This window comes from Ascaphus truei, chromosome 5 (genome assembly GCF_040206685.1).
Source record: "Ascaphus truei isolate aAscTru1 chromosome 5, aAscTru1.hap1, whole genome shotgun sequence".
Taxonomy (NCBI): domain Eukaryota; kingdom Metazoa; phylum Chordata; class Amphibia; order Anura; family Ascaphidae; genus Ascaphus; species Ascaphus truei.
The window spans coordinates 148,832,598-148,857,767 of record NC_134487.1 but is presented as its reverse complement, the minus strand read 5'-3'; the positions used below and the strand labels follow the sequence as shown (position 1 = coordinate 148,857,767).

Below are 25,170 nucleotides of genomic sequence, written 5' to 3'. Positions count from 1 at the left end.
AGAATTGGGGGGAATGCAGGAGGGAGAGGTGGGTGAAGGGGGGATGTGGGGGAACTGTGATATTAACTACAACTAAATAAAAAGAAATACAAATTACCTTAGAGTAGCACAGGCAATAGATGTGGTGAGAAATATTACTTTGTTGCAAGCAACAAAGTTACCAGTTGGGATATGCAGCTTCTGACAGCACTAGCAGCTGTGAGATAGAGGGGGAGAGAGGCTGCTTGTGCTGCAGTGTTCAGGGTGCTCAGAGAGGAGAGCAGAGCTGCTGCAGTTAAGTTTTAAACTTGCTTGGTTATTTTTCCTCTACGCAAGCCCCTGCATCTCTGCTTTGATGTGAGCTGGCAAGTGGTCAAAAATTCCGGCATTACTGAATGAATAATGCCTGGAATTCTGACCAATCTGTTATTGCTTTAGCCTATAATCTATAATATTTTCACCCCTTATGCATCAGCTAGGGGTATTGTTGTAGTAGAAATTAATGAAGTACCCAACACATATAGGGCCTTATTCTAGATCTGTTGTAGCGGCTGTTCAGGCAGTTTTCGAAGATTCTCATTTATGTCTATAGGAATTTCCTCCCAAAACGGCCACATTGGCAGCTATAGAATAAGGCCATGAATAATGTGTGATAGGATGCATCAAATTCTGTGTCTGGGTAAGTCACGTTTTCCCCTATTCTTATCATTCAACATTTCAGGCAATTTTGACAAAGTAAAATCTTCTAACAAATGTTTTACTTACATAGGGCTCCAATGATCCAAGTAAAAAACTATTATTTTTTTCGATGAATCTGCACATACTTTTCAGGAGCTTCATACATTCAACATCATCTCCACAAAAGTTATGAGACACTTTGATAAGCACTTACCTTTTTGGCTCCTTGTTTTAAAAAAGTTTGTGCAAAAGCTTCCAGGACGCAATTAAGTAAACCGGCTCCAGTGACAGATATGGTCCCTTTCTGAGTGAATTCCGTCCTGGGGGTAAAGAGGAAAGATACGTGAACATGCTGTATTGTTAAGTATTTATGCATACTCGCAATACTGCATAGCTACTTAAAGAAAATAGGATTTAAGCCAGCCACAGAAACCGTTGCCATCTGCCATATTATGTTGTGTGCTACATACAGTAGCAACAAAGCCCTCTAACTCATAGTAATAACAAGCAGACAAGTCCTTGCCCACAGTATGAGCTTTCCCTGTTAATGTGTAGAGGAGTGTGACATGCATTAGCAGGGTTTACAGTTTATGTTCCCGCACAACGCTATTTAAATTGTTGCATTTACCGGACAGATCACCCAATATTGTTCATCCCCTTTATTACTGTGCCTAATGATAGCACAATAATTAGTTGAAACAAACACACAAAAAAAAAAAAAGTCTCTGGATCTACAATGCGTACACACACGGCATTAATTAATTGACTTTCCCTTTAAGCATATTCAAATTCATGTTCAAGATATTTCCTCCTATGGCAGGAAGAGTTTGTGTACATATATAATTACCTTATTAAAGGAGGTGGAAGAGGGTATAACAATGCCCCTTCTTTACACTACACACTAAACCTGAAAACTCCTATAAAAAGGATGCAAACATGATTTGCTTTTGAAGGTATGGGACTCTGAACCAATAGTAATAAAGCACCAACAAATTCTAATAGAAACAAATACTACCATTAGATTAGACTATAGAAGATAAGTATGATTAGTGTAATCAGTTTATCAACAGCAATAGGTATACACAAATAGGACAAATATATAAGATGAACATATAGGATACTAATAAATACACCTATATTTACTACAGTATATACTTAGATAAAACCTATATTTAATATATACTTTGATAAATAATCAGTAGATAAAATATCACAATATAATAGATATATTGAGTAAAGGTTACAGCTGGCAGCAAATTTGTGCAAGACCGGCTTTTGCTTCCGCAGACAAAAATCAGGGAAAACCTTTAGGCAAAATGCCAGAATGACATAGATCATCACATTGTCACGTGTTCACGCCATCTAATTATACTGTATAGTGATATTCTAATCTTATTCCAAAAAATATCAAATATTTGTTTCTTATTTGCTAGTATCCAATATGTTAATATCTTCTCAATTAGTCCTTTACGTATGCGTATACCTATTACTGTTGCCAAGCCAAGACGATTACACTGATTATACATCTCTTCTATAGTGATATTTAATGGTAGTACAGCTCAACCCCGTTATAGCACAATCCGCTACAACGCGGATCCGCATATAACGCGATTTGAGCGTGGACACCGAAAAAAAAGGTTTTTTTTTTTTTACACACTGCACAGCACACACTGCACAACAGCACACACTGCACAACAGCACAGCACCCCTCCCCACCCCCCTACCTCCGGTGTCAGCTGCTGAGGCATCGTGGGGCTGCCGGCGGGGATCGGGGCTGGGGGGGGGGGGTGATTGGTGCCGGGCTGGGGGAGGAAGGAAGAGGTAAGGGAGTGATAGGCCGCAGGAAGGAGCAGAGGGGCATGAGGAGGGCCGCAGGAAAAAGCAGAGGGGCATGACGAGGGCCGCAGGAAGGAGCAGAGGGGCATGAGGAGGGCCGCAGGAAGGAGCAGAGGGGCATGAGGAGGGCCGCAGGAAGGCGCAGAGGGGCATGAGGAGGGCAACAGTGTGGCAGCAGGACAGGTGGAAGAGTTTATAGGCAATAGTCAGTCCCCCTGTCCCCCTCACCCTGTCGTCCGGTCACCCAGTCTCCCTCATTGTAATACAATAAATAAACTTATGTCAAAAACGAAAGTTGTTCTTAGTTCTTAAGACTTTATTCAAAAAAATGTTTAAAGCGGGGCTAGGGGGCGAGTAGATTTTTTGGTGATTTGTCGACCAATATATATATATTATATATAGAACAAAATGTCACGAAAACGTCACTGTTAGTCACTAGCTCAGGATAGAAGACAGCTGGCCTAGTAATCCGATACGGTTCAATAAAGATTTTTTTTTTTTACTGAAATTATTATTTTCCACATGTGTGTCGTTTTATTAATATAGCACCAACCGTGTTACAATCCAGGGAACAATGTACACAAAATGGTGATGAGAGCAGCAAGTAAATTATAACATAAGGCAAAAGGGAGACCCTGCCCCCAAGATCTTACAATCTATGTAGGATACTGGGAGACAAAGGCACAGTAAGAGTAAAAACACATTTATTATTAAGAGTGCAAGTCAGGGAGGTTAAGTGCATCAGTAGTCTATATTGTAGGCATAAATAAACTAATAGTGCTTCTTTTAAGAAGTTAATTTTCAGCTGGGATTTAAAAATGGAAAGAGAGGGTGCTTGATGAATATTAAGTAGACGAGTTCCATAGGTAAGGAGAGATTAGTCAAAGGTAACACATTAAACTGCTGCCCCTTCTGTGCCTGGCAAAGGCTTATGTATGTCTTTATTGATATAGTGCCATCTATGTACATAGAGCTTCCCAGCAGTAATACACGCGAGATAATATAACACATTATGGGAATAAGAGCTTCAGACATAGAAGTAACAATAGGAAAGGGAGTCCCTGCCCCGAAGATTTCACAAATTAAGTGACAAGTAGAAAGAACGAACAGAGACAGTGGGAGGGTGTTCTGGTATACTTCGTTAAAGAGGTGTGTTCGAAGATGAGTCTTAAAGGTGGAGAGACAGGGTGTCAATCAGACATTGAGGAGAAGGGCATTCCAGAGGTGTGAGGCAGTGAGTGAGAGAGGTTTTAGACGATAGAGATTTAGACACAAAAGGGGTAGAGAGAAGACATGCTTGAGCAGAGAGCAAAAATCGTGCAGGTGTATAGGAAGAAATTAGGACTGAAATGTAAGGAGGGGCAGAAGAGTGTAAAGCCTAAAAAAAGTGAGTAAGAGAATTTTGTGTGAAATACAGGATTTAATAGGAAGCCAGGAGAGGGATTTCAGCACGAGAGACGCCGAGACAGATTCAGGAAAGAGTACAGTGATTTAAGCAGCAGCGTTTTCCATAGATTGAAGGAGAGACAGGCGAGAGGCAGGAAGGACAGACAGCAGAAGGAAGAAGGGGCGTGAATTAAGAGGTTTTTGCAGTAGAGCAACAAAGGAAAGGACATATCTTTGCAACGTTACGTAGGGGAAAAAATGTCAGGTTTTAGCTACATTGTGGATGTGAGAAGAGAATGTGAGGGAGGAGTCAAATGTGACACCTAATCAGTGTGCTTGTGATACAGTGTGTATGATAGTGCTGCCAACAGTAATGTAGAAGGGGGTAGTAGGGTCGGGCTTGGGAGGAAGTATGAGGAACTCTGTCTTTGACATGTTAAGTTTGAGTTTATGGAGGGCCATCCAGGATGATATAGCAGAGAGACAGAGACTTTTATTCTGTACAGCAGGTTTAAGGTCAGGGGTTGAAAAGTAAATGTGTGTTATCAGCATAGAGGTGATATTTGAACCCAATAGATGTGATGAGGTCACCTAGAGAGTGTGTTTAATTAGAGAAGAGGTCCCAGGACAGACCACTGGTGTACCCCCACAGAGCATGACAGGAGGTGGTGTTAGCAAGAGAGACACTGAAATTACGATGGGCGAGGCAAGAGGAAATCCTGTATAGAGCTCCTTTACAGACGCCAAGAGTATGGAGAATGTGAAGGAGAAGAGGGTGGTCCTCAGTATCAAATGCTGCAGAGAGGTCAAGCAATATGAGCAGAGTGTAATGACCTTTGTCTTTTGCAGCATGGAGGTCATTAGTTATTTTAGTGAGGGATGTTTCGCAGGAGTGAGCAGTGTGAAAGCCAGATTGTAGAGGATCTAGGAGAGAATAGGTATTGAGAAAATGGAGCAGGGGAGAGAATACAAGGCTTTCAAGGAGCTAAGAGGCAAGAGGCAGGAGGGAGACAGGACGATATATGAGGCAGGTATGGTCAAGCTTGCTGTTTTTGCGTAATTGGAGAACTGTTGCATGTTTGAAAGAGGAAGGAAAGGTACCAGTGTAGAGGGATGCGTTGAAAAGGTGTGCGCGCATAGGGATTAGAGTAGGAGCAAGAGGTTTGAGAAGATGGGAGGGAATGGCGTCGAGAGGGAAAGTGGTAGAGGAAAAAGAGGAGATCATTAGCAACACATCCTCCTCTGTGACAGGGGAGTCAAGGAAGGCTGGAGGAGAGTTATGAAGAAGTGTAGAACATATGGAGGATACAGAGGAGATGCCTTGACGTATGGAATTCACCTGTGTTTTTAAAGTCAGAAAAGTTAGAGGGGAAATGGAGGAATAAAAACAGGTTACAGAGGGTGGTCGGAGTAGAGAGTCAAAGATGGAAAAGTCAGCATGGGTTAGCGTTGTGTGTGTTGCTTAGTGAAGAAAAGTAGGTTTGTTTAGCTTGGGTGGGGACATAGTTGAAACAGTACAGGATAACATTTGTAGTGAAGGAAATCTGCGAGTGTGTGAGATTTCCACCAGAGGCATTTAGAGGAACAAGTGCAGGAAAGCAGCATGCGTGTGTGGCAATTTAGCCAGGGTCTGGGGTTAGAAAGGCAAGAATGTCAGAGAGAAACAAGGGGAATGTAGATCGAGAGGAGGATACAGCAGAGTTGTAGTTCCTGATCTAGTTGTCCGAGTCTGGCGCACAGAGAGGAGAGGGAGACACTCAAAGTGGAATCAAAATCTGCTAAATTAATAGAGCGCAAGGCCTCTGTGGAAACGAGGGGTAGATGGAGGTGAGGGGGAGTAGTGAGAGAAAGAAAATGAGATGAGATGGTCAGAGAGAGGAAAGTGGGAAATGGAGAAAGAGAAGGTTTTTTGTGAAAATCAGACCTAGGTAGTGGCAATCCTTGTGGGTGGTGGCTGCAGTCAATTGGTGGAGGCCAAAAAGAGAGGTTAGTGAGAGAAAAGGGGAAGCCCAAAGGAGAGATATGGTGGTTGAAGTCCCCAAGGAGAAGTACAGGGGAATCTGAGGAGAGAAAGAAGGAGAGTCAGGATTCAAAGTGTGAGAAAGACAGAAGGGGATGAGTAGAGGTAGGTGGGCGATAGATGACCGCCACATGGACAGGGAGAAGAGAGAAAAGCTTGACAGTGTGAGCCCCAAAAGGAAGGAATTGAAAAAGGGAGGACTAGGAAGGGTTCGGTAATGGTAGATTGAGAAGAGGAGCCCAATGCCTCCACCTCTGCTGTCAGCCCCCCCCCAATACTTCCTAACAATCTTCTATTTATTTTTTTAATCAGAAAAGTAAGTACTGTAATCGTTGTGCCATTTCAGCATGACATGTATGAAGTATTTAAAATTTAAGCATATGCATCATAAGTATTGCATGTGTTACAGTAGATTGATGCAATGCTTAAACTGTGTGCTTACTTCTACCTTGATACATGCCCCAAAGTGTTCATTGGCACAAACATACCTAGCAAAAAAGGTAAACTATTTCAGGATCAGTTTTGCTTAGTTACTCGTTATTTTATGTAAGGTCAGAAATAAGTTTTTAATGAAGATAAATGAACCATGGTATACAGGTGATATATAACAAAAAAGACATACTAATCATAAACAAATATAATTTGTGAAACCTACGGTGGCCGTTTCCAATTTATTATTATTTTTGGTCTTAAAAGTCCAGCCTCAAGCATCATTTATTCCCGAGCTAAACTAACATCTCAGAAAAGTGCAAATGTAATAATCCTTAGTATTAGCTTTAATGATTTTTGGATGACACGTTCCAGAACCTTAATGTGAAAAGCCATTATACGTGTCACATTATGAACCTAACATTCCAAATTTGAAATCTTAAGTACAAATGTGCGGGTGCTTGGCAAATTGTAACTAAAGCTGCTTTTCTAAGCTAGTGAGAAAAAAAAATCACCATCCTGTTTTCTATAAACTAAATCAAAGCTACAAGATAGATCTATATTTATGTGTAAATAATATTTTTCTTCCCTTTCTCTTCTCTAAGATGTTGTGCCGTGTGGAGTGATGTACACTTGCAGACAGACGTTCCCCGACAGAGGTGGAGTGCTTGACGTGTTTGTGTAAAACACTTTTGGAATGGATAAGGAGTGGCTTTGTGTATTGTATTCTAAGGGCTCGTTCAGGGTGCCAGCTGAGGACTCGGAGGGAGGGCGTGAGGGAGGCAGTGCTGCAGTTTGCTGGGCGACATGTGATTATCCCCCAGCAGACTTTTCAGCGTTGGGGAGGGGGCGGGGTTACAGAAGGCAGGGTAAGTATCCAAGTTGCAGTCATGAAATCATTCTGAAGAATGATTTCATTGGCTGCCTTGGTCCCTGTGACGCTGCTTCAGCTCCAAAAAACGAAATTTTCGTTTATTGAAACTGTAGTCAGCTTCAACTCCTGGCTTCGGAGACAGGGCGGTTGCTACCCTGAAAACCAGTATTCAAATTGAATACTTTGTTTCTCACGGCAGCACGCCCTCCCTCCGAAGCCAGCACCCTGAACGAGGCCTAAGAATCTGGTTCAAAACCACATGCCAATTCTGCATCAATTTGAGAAGATATGTTCCTTAGCAGGTCTTAAAATTAGGTAAATACAGCTCAACCCCGTTATAGCGCGATCCGCTATAACGCGGTTTGAGCGTGGACCCTGAATATTAAAAAAAAAAAAGTTGTGTGTGCTGTGCACGCGCATAGTAAGTGAAACTTCTTTGTGTGCTGGCATCAACATATAAAGTAACAATAATATTAGATGTTGTTATAGATGTTTGTAATAAAATGTAATCATTTTTAGATGTTACAATTGTATAGTTTTATTTTTTGCTTTTAAAAATCCATACTATCATTTTTAATACATGAAATAATCGACTTATGATAACTGAAGTAAGATACATATATTGTCGATTCTAAATGATCTAAATGTCGTTGAAAAACTGCATCAATAGTTGATCCAGATGTTGTAGTTGCTATGGCTGGATTGGTGTTAAGAGTTAAATTGAAATTTTCTTGTAGTAATCTAATAAGTGGTAGAGCTTCTTGAGATAGAAAGTTGATGTTAAAATCACCAGTTAATATGATGGGTAGTTTGTCGTAATGTTTGTTGAACAATCCATCACCTTCAATAGAGTACGGTAGTAGAATGAACTGAATGAATTTGATGATATTCTGTACTGTTTGGTTTGGTGAACAATATATGACGATGGAGAGGACAATTTTGCCATTTGGTAAGATATACTCTGCTGCACATATCTCCTATTGGTGGGACATTAACTGCTAACCATGTAGTCTGACTGTCAATGATGTGCATATGAGGCCTCATAATATGTCTATTGTTGCGTTTGTTATGATATATAGCAACTCCCCCGACTATAACATGTTGGCGTTTAAATTTAACAACACACTCAAAGTTATCAATAGTAACATTTTCATTGTTGTGTAACCAAGTCTCGGAAAGTAGTAATATGTTACACTGTTGCGTAACTGTATCAGTGAGGTCTGTGTTGTGTGCTCGAAGGCTTTGGCAATTTAGTGAGAATACACAACAATTAGTTGGGTCTTTGAGTACATTAAGTAAAGTTTCTTGCATGGTCTGTAGTTTGTTGTTTTTTAGTCTTGAAAACTCATTTTGTAGGTCAATTGTGGACGTAGCGTTTCTAAGTCCATGATAAAATTTCTTTTGACCATTTGCTGCGACAATGTACAGACCATTGATGTCAGTGACTCGCGATAAAGCAACGTATACTAATTGTTGCTCATGTCTCTTTCATACTCGTAGACTACGGAATTAAATGTGCCACCTTGTGATTTATGTATTGTTATTGCACAAGCCGGGATCAATGGAAAATGATTTCGTTTAGCCGTGATAGTTCTATTTTTATTTAGTGCTATACTTGATGTCCGTCTTGTTATTGGCACAGCAGATGGGTTGATGTTGTTGGCTTGCATGTAATGAGCGTATTTTTTGCGAGCTATTTTTCCCACTTTTGGCGATGTAAGAAAAGTTAGCCATACCCGTTGTATTGGTCCATCATCGCTGTATTGGATGTAAGCTAATGATCCTAAGGCACCATTTGCTAAGCCGTCAGAGACATCTACATTAGTTGTTACGAGATATGGCTTTGCAATGACAAGCGGTAGTTCGTAGGGTAAGCCGCCGGTATCCAGAACAGACATTTTATAAAGTTTTTGTCGAACGTGGGCTTCCTGCTCTGCGTTTCTACAGCCAATAAAGATATCTATTGCTGTTGAAATTGTTTTTTCTGGTGCGGCACTCAGGATGGATTGGTTGTAGGTGTTCACTGAATCATTGCGCAAAAAGAGACGTATTCCGTTGGCACATAGATGGTCCGCGTCTTCCTTGGTGTAGAAACGTGATTCAATGAGTTTTTGCTCACATTCATCTAATTTTATGCCATTACCAATTTTAGTTAGCACAGTTGAGAAGGTTATGTTTGACTGGCGCATAACTTCATCTAGTTCATAGTATTTCAGTCCACGCCACAAAGTGGGGCCCGCGATACGTTGTTTAATTTGTTTATAGATGGGTGTTGCTCGAACGGGAGGTAACGGACGTAAGTCGCCAATGAGAAAGAGGCTTTGGCCACCAAAGTTGGTTTCAACATTTCCAGTTATCTGCTTCAAGAGACAGGGGGTGCCCAATGCTGCATCCAATTGACAAAACATATAAAGTAAAATACTTCAATAATAATAATTGGTTATTTAGTTAACCCTTTGGCCAAAGGCGTCATAAGCCTGCATACCAACGTCAAGGTATAACCAAAGTTATCTGCTTCAGCCTGGCATCAATTTGAGACAGTAACTCAGCACCTATCATGCTCACTTCATCAATGATAATCACTTTGATGTATTTAAAAAGACTTCTATATTGTTGTACAACTTCAGTCGAAAGAGGTACATTTTTAGAAATGGATATTTTTAGTGCAGTGTGTACAGTAGTGCCATCTATTGCAACGTCAGCTTTTCCAGTTGATGCACAAGTAATATATGAATTGCAGTATCCATCAGTGTTAGTGAAGCGATTGAAAATGTCCATTAGAAGGTGTATGACAAAAGTTTTGCCACAGCCTGCGGGGCCAGTAAGGCATATTTGAAGTGGTTCGCTATTTGGAGAAAGTAGACTCCAAATGACATGCATCAAGAGTCCTTTTTGTTTTTCATTTGCATTTTGCATTAGTTTGCATAATTGCTCCTTACAGAGTAAGTTCTCACGTTTCTTAGCTATAGCACCAAGTTTATTGAGGGTGGCGAGTTTAAGATCTGCATTCATTGCACTTTCAGGATTATCATAAAACTGTTTGAATGCATTGGGGTCTTCTTGTAATCGCATCACTAACGTATTTAAGTCGTTTTGGCATGTCTCGTCGGGATCTGCTGTCCCTTCCTCTCTGCACATTTCTTTGCATATTTGTATAGTTTTACGAATGTCCAAGTCAGATTCGTATATTTTGCGTTGTTGTAAGATGAGCTCTTCATTATTATTATATATGGTAACAAATTTTATCTCTGATAGAATGTCCTCCTCCTCGTTGCGAAATGCTATGTGTAAAGTAACCATTTCACTTTTATATTCGTTAATATCTTCAGCCATGTCATAATTACGGTAACGTATGACACGTGGAAACTGTCGTTTTTTGTAAACTCTTTTGGCATTACATGTGTAATTAGCAACAAAAGATGCCAATGTTAAATTTTCTAAATCTAATGGTCTTTTCTCATATTTGTCAAACCAGTTGTCTTTCCAAATATCACTGGAATCATCTGTGAGGTCCTGTTCATTCATTTCATCGTTGGATTTCTTAAGTCGCTGTCGTTCAATGGGCCAGACAGTCGGTATGTAAACTATGACTACTGAGCTTTGAGACATGGGTTGGCGTAGTAAATACCAGGCGGCTTCTTGGCTTGTGATTTCTACGGTGTTGAGCATGTCGATGCTTAGCTTTCTGGTAATTTCAATTATATCAAATTCAGGATGTTCATTCATGATGTTAATGATCTGTCGTTGTAGGTTACTGATACCTCTATTTGTTTTGTTAACATATTCTTCGACATATGCAGCACAAGAATATTCTTCAGTTATAAATTGTATGTCAGTATTGGACTGTAGAACGTTAAATATGAAATTATTGAATGGATTGTGCCACTTTTCACTTGGTTTTCTAAGCTAGTGAGAAAAAAAAATCACCATCCTGTTTTCTATAAACTAAATCAAAGCTACAAGATAGATCTATATTTATGTGTAAATAATATTTTTCTTCCCTTTCTCTTCTCCAAGATGTTGTGCCGTGTGGAGTGATGTACACTTGCAGACAGACGTTCCACGACAGAGGTGGAGTGCTTGACGTGTTTGTGTAAAACACTTTTGGAATGGATAAGGAGTGGCTTTGTGTATTGTATTCTAAGAATCTGGTTCAAAACCACATGCCAATTCTGCATCAATTTGAGAAGATATGTTCCTTAGCAGGTCTTAAAATACGCTATAACACGGTTTGAGCGTGGACCCTGAATATTAAAAAAATAAATACAACTGTGCACACACACACACACACACACACACACTACACCCCTACCTCTGGTGTCATGGCTGCTGGGGGCATCGTGGGGCTGCTGGGTGGGTGGAAATCGGTGCGGGCTGGGTGGAAATCGGTGCGGGGCTGGGAGGGAATCGTGCAAAGCTGCTGGCGGGGATCGGTGCGGGGCTGGGGGGATTGCTGCGGAGGTGCTGGGGCAAGTATGGTGGCTGCTGGGGGATCGTGTAGGGCTGCCGGCGCCTCACTCCACCTACTCCCGATTGGGTGCACGGTGGACATTTTTTTAAATTAGCGCGACCCCGGTTATAGCGCAGTCAAATCGGGTGGCCCCCAAGGACTGCGCTGTAACGGGGTTGAGCTGTACAACCTCAGATGAACAACAACACATGACATATTACACTGTGTCATGATTTAACAAAAATAAAGCCAAAATAGATAAGCCATGTGTGAAAAACTAAGTTTTTACATATCATATATACTGTATAATAAAAATAGCACTTGTGAGCACATTCACATGTCTTGGACAGGTCTGCAACCCTGCTTTTCGCCACTATCACCTAGCATACAGTGCTTCCACTGCAGCAAGGGATTCTGGAAATGACACACAGTAGCACAGAATGAAAATTAAGACGACTGAGCTTTTCCAGCTTACGTGATGAAAGCAGCAGTACCACTGCCACTTTAAATTACTCCTGTCCAGCAGCAATGGGCTTTTACAAGCAATGCCTATATGCACACCACTACAGAAAGCAGAACATTGGACACAATTAACCATAACCTCTTTAACGTGACCGGGTTGAGCGTCATCATTTTAACACAGCACGGGTACCGTTTAAGTCCATAATCATGCTTGTGCGTCAGTGCAGAAGAACAAAATATATATTGAGCATGTATATTCTATGTCTGTGTGCTATGGCCACCTACTCATTCACCTTGGCCAAATAAGCCTTAGATGCTGGGGAATTAAGTATAAATAATTTGTCTAACTTGGCATAATAGTGTATTAGCATAAGGGACTTAAACCAGCAATATTCAGCTGCCCATTGGTTACCAAATCTCTTTTAAAAAGGTCAAAACGTGCTTCCCTGGATGTGTTGCATTGCATCTTCCCATCTCAACCCAATATACATAACGCTAGTCCTCATTATCAATGTGGAGCACTTTTCAAAACCAAGAAAAGTCACCTAGCAACATCAAAAATTAGATTTTTATTTTAAGAGGAGAGCAATGCAATTTTCTATAAATATAAACTTTTGCGACGAGCATAAGCAGATCAGGGCATCAGTATTTTGATACGGCTCCTTAAGGAAAGAATTCTATTCATTTTGTGTCCTCTTCACTGTCAGTCTGACAGAGTTTAGTTAATGCACAAGATTAAAAGGAGGATAAAAAGTCTAACTGAATTGAAATTGCTCTTAAAAACAGTCGAGTGCAAGTGCTGAGCTACATATCAGGTCCCCGTGTACTGCAACAAGCTACAGTATCTTTCATTCGTCAAGAGTTGTGCAAAAGGAAAGCTACTGGAGAATATTGATCACATATCGATTGCTGTAGTATAAACCCAGCTATGAAGCACCATTATAATGACACAGTCATGGCGAGAAGTCTATTAATGAGCTCCATCTACTGAATTATTGACTAGTTAAGTACAGCAGATTTGGCCTAATTGTTTACCTGATGGGAATTTAATTAAAGTGTCTTTGATGTAAAAAGACTGTGGAGTTTGCAGCTTCTGATAATATGTCAAGTGTCCTCCCAAAGTCTGTTTTTGTTAAATAACACCGTAATGGACACTAAGGGGGTAATTCAATATACTCCTAAGCAACCGATTTCCTCTGAAAGCCCTGTTCAAGTGACTAGGAGTGTTTGGGTTGATTTGAAGTATACTTAATTACTCCCTTAATTAGGGTGACCAGATTTTGACATAAAAACCCAGGACACATTAAGAAATATTTAGAAAACAAATGTAATCAAAACTGAGCCGCCTCTCCCCCTCCCCTTTCCCCATTCTCTCCTATCTATCTATATATATATTATCTATCTATCTATATATTCTATACACATCATATTCAAATATAGAATTATATCATCCTTGGATAATACTGGTTTTTAGTATATTTAGCTTACACTTGCCACCCCACTGGATGTATTCATAGTTAGGTTAACTAAGTCACAGTTTTGTTTAGGCTATATTAGAGGCGCTACTTCGCTTTTTCGTTTTGTTTTGAGATAGATAGATATAGATATATATATACATACATACACACACACGCATGAAAGACAAATTCATGACACACACACACACAATCCGGGAGATCTATAGAGGAGCAGCTCAGAGCAGGTGTGCTCTCCAGCACCACCGGTTGCCCAGAAGCTGAAGCAGCCAGACAGCCTTGCTCTCCTCCCCTGCTACCGGCTACAGCTGTTCTTATCTGATCAGCTCTGTGCTCCGCGGCATCCTCCGCTGATCTCCTCCAACCTCCACTCTCCGCCTACCTGTGTCAAAGGTCTAATAACACTATAAGCTTATCCACACAAATAAAAAATAATTATGTGCGGGGGATAAGGGGAAAAAAAAAAAAACTAACCACAATTCCATAAAAAAGTATGGAAGGCTGTGCATAGAAATATATAAATATTGTAAATGTGCAGCAGCATGTGCAAAGCTTATAAGAACTTTGATGCTAGGGGCATTATTTTATTTCTTCTCTAAGCATTGTCAAACTTTATACCAGCCACATGTAGCTGTAGCCTGTTCCCTTGTACTTTATTTTGGAGGTTTCTTTTTTTTTTTTAGTGTGTTCTCTTATGTTTTTAATCTGTTTGTATATTAGATGTGTTAAATTCAAATTAATTATTTGATTTATTAGATATAGATAGAACCAATGAAAAGCAAATGTTAGGATATAGTACTATGAAAAAAAAATATATATATATAAAAAAAAAATATATATATAAAAAAAAAATATATATATATATATAATATATATATATATAATATATATATATATATATATATATATAAATATATATATATATATATATATATATATATATATACTTTATATATAAAAAAAAAAATATATATATATATAAAAATATATATATTTTATTATAATAATATATATACAGCTCAACCCCCTTATAACGCTGTGCTTGGGGTCGAAAGAATCACATCGCGTTATAATCGGATAGTGTTAGAAATAATGTACAATTGCATGCACTGTGCAATAATGTATTTAAGATACCAATAATCGTGTTGTAAAGTATTCATAACTACGAAAATTGGGAGCCACGCTTGCATCGCGTTATAAGTGGATTCGCGTTGTAATGGATAGCGTTATAACGGGGTTGAGCTGTATATATTATTATAATATATAAATTATTATAACACACACACACATATATATATACACACAGGCATACCCCGCATTAACGTACGCAATGGGACCAGAGCATGCATGTAAAACGAAAATGTACTTAAAGTGAAGCACTACCTTTTTTCCCCACTTATTGATGCTTCGGTACAGATAGGGAGCTGGTATTGCTGTTCAGGATGTGCCGATATGCGCATGCGCGAGCTGCAGTTTGCCTATTGGGCAACACTGTATGTCCTTACTCGCGAGTGTACTTAAAGTGAGTGTCCTTAAACTGGGGTACACACACACACACACACACACACACACACACACACACACACACACACACACACACACACACACACACACACACACACACACACACACACACACACACACACACACACACACACACACACACACGTTGTTTAGACAATATCAGAAAACAGCACTCAAGTAGTGAAGGTATAAGGTTTGTATTATAAGGCAAAACAAGGCACAATATACCGACGTTTCGGTCCCCAAAACGGGAGCTCTCTCAGGGTGGATATATGTCCAAAAGTGGACATATATAATTATTACCAGTGGTTGACAAATCACCAAAAAATCTACTCGCCACACAAAAAAATCTACTCGCCACCTAGTACCAAACGTGTGCTGCTTGGGCCAATATTTACTAGCCCGGGGGTTAAATCCACTCGCCCGGGGCGAGCAAATGTATAGGTTTGTCGAACACTGATTATTACATTAAAGTATTTAATTTTGTTTCAAAACGCAACATGAATTTGTCCAAATGGAGAAAGGATTTACAGCTTTTTGGGCTCAAGCTATTATCACATAAATATCACAAATATATAAATAGGTTTGACATTTAGCAGTCATCTCAACCGGAATGGTCTTTTGATGAATTGTGTGCATTGAACATTAGATTTAAATTACAGTACTTTAAAATGTGTCCTTTCAATCAAATTAGTAACACTTATTGAAACCAAAACCCAATTTTTCACCACCTTCATCCTTAAGCACTAATCTAAAAAACTATTACTTTATTGTTGTAGTGTAGAGAATAGGAAGTTGAAGAAAAAAAAAATCATAAAAAAGAAAAAAACTAAACTTATATTACAAAGGGCAACAAATGGTCTATTGCAGGGGTCTCCAACCTTTTCTGTAATGAGAGCTCATTCTGATCAATGAAAATTAACCAGAGCAACTAAAACATATTGAACATATGTGGATTACAGGAGGGGAGAGAAGGGGTTGAATTGTAAATTTGACAGAGGCAGGGAGTAACCATACAGAAAATTATGATAGTGTATAAGAAACACCATATCAGCATTAACTCCTCTTAATGTAATAGAGGAATTAATAGGAAGCCAGGAGAGGGATTTCAGCAAAAGAGAAGCAGCAACAGATTTAAGAGCGTGAGAAATTATTCTAGCAGCAGCGTTTATTAAAGATTGTAGGGGAGACAGATGAGAGGTAGGAAGGTCGGACAGTAGAAGGTTAGAACAGTCAAGATTGGAGAGAATGAGGGCCTGTTAGAGTTTCAGCAGTATAGTGACAGAGGACAGGCTGTGAGTTTGCAATGTTACAGAGGGAAAATCAATAGGTTTTAGCAACATTGTGAATGGGAGAAGAGAAATGAGGGAGGAGTCAAATGGGACACCTAGGCAGCGAGCTTGCGATATCGGGTGTATGATAGTACTAACAACAGTACGACTGAGTGGGGACAGTAGGGCCAGGCTTGGGAGGAAGAATGAGGAGCTCCATCTTCGACAGGTCATGTTTGAGTCGCGTATCGCCATTCAGGATGATATAGTGGTGAGACTTTGGTCTGGACGGCAGGGGTAAGGCCAGTGGTTAAAAAGTAAATGTTATGGATTTCTTTAATAATTTTTTTTTTTTTTACACTTTACAGTATAGTGTTCGCTCTGAGCTTCAAAATGTTTCTCATCAGGGTGGTGTATGTTTCTGGACTTGTATTGTAATAGTAATGGCCATTTTAGATGGTTTATCTAAAAATGCAGCTCATAGGCAATTGTTTTTTGTTTTCGTATATTTTTTTTTTTTCAATATTAACATCCCAAGACTGAAAAATAAATGCTACATCTATTACAGTATTCTTTTCTCCCTCGTTAGGTAGCGAGCACTTCCTATCATTTGTGAAACGGATGTTAAGTAATAATTATAATATTAATATAATTCTAACATTAAAAAATACTGTAAATACAAATATAGGATAAGTAACTGTCATCTACATTTAGCATAAGTTGAACTTGATGGACATATTTCTTTTTTTCAACCTCATCTACTACGCAACTATGTAATTCAGGCAGGGGAAAGGACCAGATCTAACATTGTGTACCAAAGCTGGACGGTTTCTTTGCTATAAACGTTTGAAAATGAATTGTCTTGTTTGGAACTTGTTTGAAAGGGGAATGCTTAATCAGCTGTGAAGCAGAAATAATTTTGCCAAAGATTTGAGTTCAGCTTTAAAAAACGTGATGTGAACACAAAATAGATTGCCTTTTTAAGCGGTAATGTTTTTTTTATGCTGCCTTTCAAGTTCAATTCACTCGAGTTCTGCCTTTTCCCCATTGTCCTGTGATAGAAAGGTCAGATTTAGGCCAAGCTGCATTTACAGAATAAACGCCAAGTTGTCCTTTATACTTAACATTGAGGCTGGCCAGTAAAATCATAAGCTACGGTTTTGCAGAGATCACAGGACATATTTCTCAATGATGCTGTCCCAGCACTGCATGAAAGGTGTACTTCCAGACTACCACATCACAGACTAATAAGCCATGTGGGGAATTTGCCATATGAATGATACCTGGAAAGATTCTTACTGTTGACACCAAGTAATACTATGCTCCTGAGGCACTACTGCCCTCCAATTTCCTCATTGTTTAATATCTAAAAAGGCCTGCATGAGCCTTTTGCACATTAATCCTGCTAAATAAAAAATGCAGGAGCTGCTACAGTGGTAATCATCTATTGGATAGTATTGCTAGATACAAAGCAGGTAAAAATAAAAGGTAACAAGGTAACATTTTTTTGGAGGCTACAAAAGGATTTCCTAATATTTGCAAGAATGTTTTGATACACAATGGCTCATATTGACCAAGCTGTGGATGCACTTATTTCCCGGTTAAGTAGAAACTATAACAATTTAGGCGTTATATGATGGCATGCTGTATGCTAAACCAGGGGTGCGCAAATTTACCCCGCTGCGCCCCCCTGTCTGATCTCCCCCTCCTTACATTGTCGCTCGGCGTCAAATGACATCACGTGACCCCGTGGCGTAATTTGACACGTGGCCGAAGACAAGGTAAGGTAAGGGGATGTTACAGAGTCCTCACGCGATCCCCGGCATTTAATTTAAATTGGGGAAGAGCGTGGGGCCTCTGCAACCACCGCACCCCCCCTGAAAAATCCTGTGCCCCCCCCCAATTTGCGCACTCCTGTGTTAAACCATACACCATGTGTTATATTAGAATGTATTTTTACAGTAAGGGTAAAGGGCTATTTGATGGATGCTCAACTGACCGATTAGTAAAAAGCCAAACTCACCGAAGGTGATGAATTGCTCAGATTACATTGTAGTAAGAAAAAAGTGCTTCACAAACAGGTAACGTTGTGGAGCTTTGCAGACACTACATTAGACATTTATCAAAGTTTTGGCCTTGATAAAGGTTCCGATATGCCCATTATTCTAGTATTCTTCTCATGTGGAAGTGGGTTTGAAAATAGGAAAACAAGCAGGGGCAAATCAAACCTATGTGCTTTTTTTCCATGCATCACTGTGCAAAAAACCTGCAACCCATCATATTGAAATATATAAACATTGGATAGAACTTTGGTTAGAAATGAACAAGGTCACAGGATCTTTACTATAATGCAATGGCAAATTCCAAAGCCACCTTTCTACTCCTCAGTCTCATTAACACAGTGTGTGTTGGTTTAGAGAAGAATAGGTGGTAATCTACGATATTTGGACCACAGCCTGCAGTTTCTTGAGGTTGGTATTCAGTTAGCTCATACAGTAGTCACATGGGTCCAAATCCAACATTCTATTAATTCACTTGACAACACGTTAATCCAACATAACATTAATGCTAACTGTATCTTCAAAGGGCAATAACATAGCATTAAGTCATGCATTCACTCATCAAAAGCAATGAGTCAACTAGAATAGCCCTTCGTGACAAGGATATGCAAATGAGGCATTGTTATAAAACTGCATATCCCCCCTCACCCTCCAAAAGTCTGTGTAGGTCAATGTCAAGAAGTAACGTTACATTACAATGGTCATACCTAAACTTGCCGTTATGCACATTCAGATACTGAAATAGAGCTTTTGCACTGTCTGGATGGGTGTAACCCCACAGTTTGTTAAATTAGGTCAAACAGTGTTTCCCTCTACTATTAACTTAGACAGGTATTTCAGGGTCTGGATCAGAGTAATGCCAAGAGAGGCAGAACATCACAATGACGTGATTTTAAGCCCATTACTAATGAGGTAGAATTGCCATTGTTTTTGCATACAATTAGCTTCCAGGATACACACTAGCCCCAGGGGACAATGTCTGTTCCGGTTTAAGGGGAAAGTCGCGTTATGAACTCTGATTTAACTGAGCCTTGCGGATCGAGTCATCTATAATTGAATTAACAGTATTTGTAATGCCTTCAGGTACTTCCACTTTCTAATCAAATTTAATGGAAGTGGTAAGTGGCTGTAGAAGTAATGTCAAAAGAAAAATGTAGGAAATGGATCAGACATCAAGGTTGTTTACAATCCCACAAGATTTTCAGTATGCTGAATTTACAGCATAAACAACATCTGTTCTGATTTGCTAGCTGATTATTGCGCTTAGTCCTCTGCAGTAATTGTATAGTAGTAGTTGAGGAAAATAACAAAGTGATTATAGGAGGAATATAAAATGATCCTGGTCCATTCTGCTGTGATCTTAGCGATTTTTTCCCTCATCAATGCGAACATGGACAGTGTCATCAAACCCACCACAGGCAAATTTATCCCACTGAACATTTTCTGGAAATGTAACGCAAGGTACATTTATCATTCATTGCGGCACGGTTGTAAGCTATAATTTTAGGGATCAAGGGTATAATTCGACAATCAATAAGACACTGCTAGAGCTTTTTTTTTTTTTTCCCCCTCTTTAAATATCTAGAGATTGGAATTTTTTTCTTTGCTGGGATGAAAAGTCAAAATACAACAGAACATATTACAAAATGTACAACACGTGCTGCTTCTGTTAAAGGCTCATGCCCTGAAAAAATAACGAAGTAGCGAATCCAAAACGGATCATTTAAAAACAAACAAAAAAAACAAAAACACAATGCATCTTTAAATGGGTTAACCCCGCTAAGACTGGAGTGGAAAAAATAGGTCACAATTTATATTTGCCGACTGTGATATCTTTCACTTTATTAATTCCAGTTATACATGGGCAGATGTGAATGGATGAGACACTTATATTTCAAGTACACCATCTACGAAAATTCTGAACAAAAAAGGTAGCACAAAATGCAGTCTAACAAAAAGGAACAGAAATGTGTCAGAAAAGCTTACAATCCAATTTTTAATATCCAAGGCACAATGTGACTGTTTCAAGATATTTGTGGACCTTCTAACATTAAACATTTAGAGCAGAATACGTTATGTGATTTTTAAGGTTGCAGATTATGGGCCATATTTACAAAGCTGTACTAGGCCATAAGACACCTTATGCCCAATTGAAGTGAATTGGCCATGAGGGGGATTTATAGCTTAGCACCGCGTTGTCAATATGGGCACATGTAACGCAGAATCCCCAATACGTATATATTGTACACATAAATGTACCATTTCTTATTGTATAATAACAGGACTTACTGTAGATACATATACAGAACCCCCTGTGGCGAGATGGACAAAAGAAATTACAAAGAAACAGGTTTCTCACTAAAACATAACAAAAAATAAAAACAAAAGAGGATTATGCACGATTAGATCATTAAAAACTTGAAATCTTTTGCATCCTTTCTTGTAAAATGTATTTTAATGCAAATGAGCTCTCTATCTCACATCAAAACACAATTCGTTCATACTCTGATTTGTTATTAGTATTAAAGGGTTTTCTTTTTCCATTTACTCACTAGGTCCTATTTATACATAATATATACAGTAGCAGTACTTGGCACCATTTAATGCTGTATATAATGTGTTTATACACATACACCCACAAAATACTTTTATAGCCAAAGCCTTTTGAGCTGAATAGAGCAGCACGATAGGAAAATATAGGGAGCCATTTAAAAAGTATGGGGTTAAAAATTTTTTTTTTTTTTAAATGGTTCAAGAAGCAATCCCCTTGTCCTATTTTTTACCCTTCCCCTCCAACCCCCTTTTTTATTTGTTTTACTAGAAGGGACCCAGGTCACCGCTGAACACTATTTTCAGTTCCAGGGAACCCAACACCCCCAGTCCACAGACACAAACCGGTGAGTTACCAGATGTAAAATCCACCTCCAGGGGGAACAAATCTCTACCAAACTTTGAGTCAAAAGGAAGCTGCACCATCAGTTACAGATTCCTATTGGATTGCCATTTAAACCCCTTTAAAAAACAGGAAGTAGGACTTCCGGGAGGTAGAGCTATAAGATGGCTGCATGTCTCAGGCCGTTTGGCCTTCTAACAATCCACAGACATAGCTAGTTTTCTACAGCAAAAGTGCAGATTAAAAGGCATCGCTAGGGAGTGTACCATCAGCCTGCTTTACCGAGACCATTATTGATCTGATCGGTCATTTCCCCAGAAGTCAATACTCAAAAGAAAATCTGAGGCCTAACCCTGGGCCTCAGTAGCAGTTTCAGGGAAGTACATGCTCAGAGCTTGTTACATACACTGGCGACACACTTTATTCGAGCTTGGCTAGTCCCACGAATTCGGGTATACCCGGGTGTATTGAGGTTTGTGACTGTTTTCTGCCCGAGTGCATTGAGTTATTTTCCAAGCAGGGATTGAAGCATTTTATTCCCGCTGGCTGCAATACTGCACAGTATATATATATATACTGCATTACAATTCATGAATTTATGCCATCTGGTAGACACGCGAAGCATTGCAGCCTATTAAATCCTAATCATTATCATTTAACAGATCAGCCGCCCATCAGCCAGGCATGAACCCAGGCTGGGAAGGCAAATGCAACGGGGCTTGTCAGAGGTGAGGAGCGGCGCAATCCAGGTATCTGCCAGGTACATACTGGGTATTTGCTCGAATAAAGTGTGTCGGTGCAGTAAGCTGCCTCTCTGTGAGTGAGGGGATCCTTATCTCCTCTATCACATCTACTGTGGGTGCTGGTGCCCGTGCTGAGAGACCTACTACCTGTGTGGACAGAGCTTTTGGTGAGCCCGGAGTAGTGTCGCTGTGGAAAGAATCTGCCTGCCAGCAGAAGCAGCTTGCCTTAGAAATTACAGATTCTTGCTACAGCGCCTGTCTTAACGGCTAAGATGGAGGATACGCGCACGCAGACCGGGTGGGTGCAACAAGAAGGTATTACAATTGATGTGCATTATATAGAACTGTTAACCACACAGTTAACCACACAGTTAACCACACAGTTAATGCAAGGATTTAGACAAAAGTATGAGAGAATACATTGATACTATGAAAAGAGAAATTGTTGAATGGAAGTGTCCACTATTTCAGCAAAAGACCATGCCTGCAAAACATGGCCAAGAACAGCCATTGCCCGCAGCCCAACTTACCCTGAATACCCCAGGGTAGTAATGCCTGCAAAGCATGGCCAAGGACAGCCACTGCCCACAGCCCAACTCACCACTGAACACCCCAAGGTGGAAATGCTGCAGAAAGGAGCATCAATTCACAGCCTCAGTACAAGGTTTTAGAGACAGGATCTGGCAGCATTAGCATCTCGGGCTTACTTGATCAAACGGTCAGCCACCAATTTACAGGTCTGGCGAAAGCACTCCATTACCGGGTACATCTGATCAGTAAGTTTACCTTTCCAGCAGCGGGCTCAGACTACAACTTCCATCTTGAGCCGCCATATATCAGCGCACACCCAGCTCAGCCCTGTTCCGGTCATATATAAATCACTGAGCAGGAAAATGATCACTTCAAACTCCTACAAGAGAAAGGTTTCTCTCTTCCTTCTCGACTATAAACTTTTACTTTTCAAAATGCTCCACAGCTGCCCCCCCGAGAGGGGACACGTGGTAACCCCGATTACCGCCGGCAGCGTGGAAATGACGGTACATGACCACCTGATTGCTGTATAGAGGGGGGAAGCCATTCATGGTGGATCCACTTGCTATGGACGCTCCTCTTTCCTACGGAAATAATCTCCCATATTATAGACAATCATTTAATCACTGGAAAGGGTTAAAGTTTAACTCTGCGTGAGCAGCACTGTCTGTGTGGATATAACATGTTTTCCCTTAGCAGGGTCCTAGACAGTTGTGTTTGTTGTGTTTCTTTTCTATGCCATTTTATAATGTTATACTGATTCTGTTATAATATGTTTTCTTAATGTCTCCACATGACTGCTCACCTTGTTGAAACATAAGCCTCTGGGAGAAGTTCACTTTATCTGTTTATTGTTCTGTTAAATGTGTTATTAAGCCTCACTACATCTCACCGCTCTGGAGACTATTTAACTGTAAAGAATATTTTAGATTATAAATGTTGAGGATTTAAGATTAGCTTTTATTATCCTTACATCAGGTAACTCAATATATGGGGACCTTTAGCATCTGTTAGCTTGTGAATTGTCTCCCAAAATCTCTACAACCTCAGATTACAGTTACCATATTCTGCCTCCAGTCTCTTAACAATGGGATCCAGTCTCCATAGCAATGGGATCCAGTGTGTACTCAGATTATTATGAGACCCCATCTTACTGGTATTTTAGTAGAAATCTCTCACACAATATTTTTCATCCCAGCAGCTAAAGTGTAATTTCTTCTTTTCTTATTTACAACACTAATAACACATTGAAATAACTAGAGGGAAAAAAATGAAGGGAAAAAAATGAAGGGAAAAAAAAATGAAGGAAAAAAAAAACACACCACAGGAAGTAATACCGGTAACTACCCCCGGGAACCAGCTATAGAGGACCACCCAATTTCAATCTTTCATTTTTATTTTAAAGGGGCAGGGTTGCTATTTAGAGGGGATTTATGCTTTAATAGACGAGTGTAGAATATCAGAATAGCAATCTCTTCAGTGGAACACCATGGTCCGTCTACAAACACTAACCTTTACAACTACAGTATACTGCGCCATTATACGTAGTAAGATATTGCCATCAATATAGTAAACCATGTAAAGAACAGTAACACTAATCCTGTGCCAAAGAGTGCACAATTGGATTGGTTGACCGTGTCACAGTATGAAACAACGGGTCTTGTAATACCGCACCACTCCCATGGTTTGACTGCAACAGGCTTAAATCGGATACGAAGTATGCCACATTTTTTCTTAAATAACTATGGCCAGAGGGGCAACAGAATGTCTTGTTTCTAGTTGTGACATTTCTCCCAGTTTGGCCGATGGGTTAGTAGTTTATATAGGGACACGTTGGTAATATCCTGTCTTATTAACTAAATGTCTTGCGCTGAAGGAAACACAATGCTACATGGATTATTAGAGAAGGGCTGTCAGGCCCAGTAGACCTCAAATTTCTATGCGCAAAAAACATGAGCAAGCAAGATAGGGTGAATTCATTCGTAGGGTCAGTGCAGTCCCAGGATTGTAGCAGAGAACTGTGAAGCTCAGTCATTTCATGGTCACACAGCCATCGCTTCACCACAGATTCGCTGCATAAAACATATTCATCAAGATCACTCATTCTTTTCATCTTTACCCGTGCATGGTGCTTCCACAACAAAGTTATCTTTATCATTAGACAAACAAAGGCAATTTGAATCGCTATTAAAGAGTTTCCAATTAACGTAATACTTGACATATGATACTGTATATGATCTTTTTAGCTAGCAGCAGTCCTGTGCCATAGGCATCAGAATCACTAACTTGTCTTCAAAACTACCTCACGTGTTTAAACTCTTTCTATAGAATGGGTGTTTGTTTAGAAAAAAAAAAAGTTTTTCTTTTGACAGACTATTATATGACATACATACATACATACATACATACATAAAATTTCCCCAATTTTAAATTTTTTAACCCACATTTTCCAGCAGCATTCCTGGCAGCAATTTAAAAAAAAAAAAACATGTTTTAAAAAAATGCAGCATTTGATTACCTTAAGTGAAAACCAATTGCCTAAACTGTGATCGATCAGCG

General features: G+C 39.7%; 1 protein-coding gene across 2 annotated transcripts in view; it reads right to left on the bottom strand.

Moving 5' to 3' along the window:
• PRELID2 (PRELI domain containing 2) overlaps positions 1-25,170 on the bottom strand; it is a 108,023-nt gene that overhangs the window by 14,429 nt on the left and 68,424 nt on the right. For both annotated transcript variants that reach the window (XM_075601039.1, XM_075601040.1), the window contains one exon: positions 872-977. In XM_075601039.1, coding sequence (XP_075457154.1) covers positions 872-977 — 106 coding nt within the window. The remainder of the gene's footprint in view (positions 1-871; positions 978-25,170) is intronic.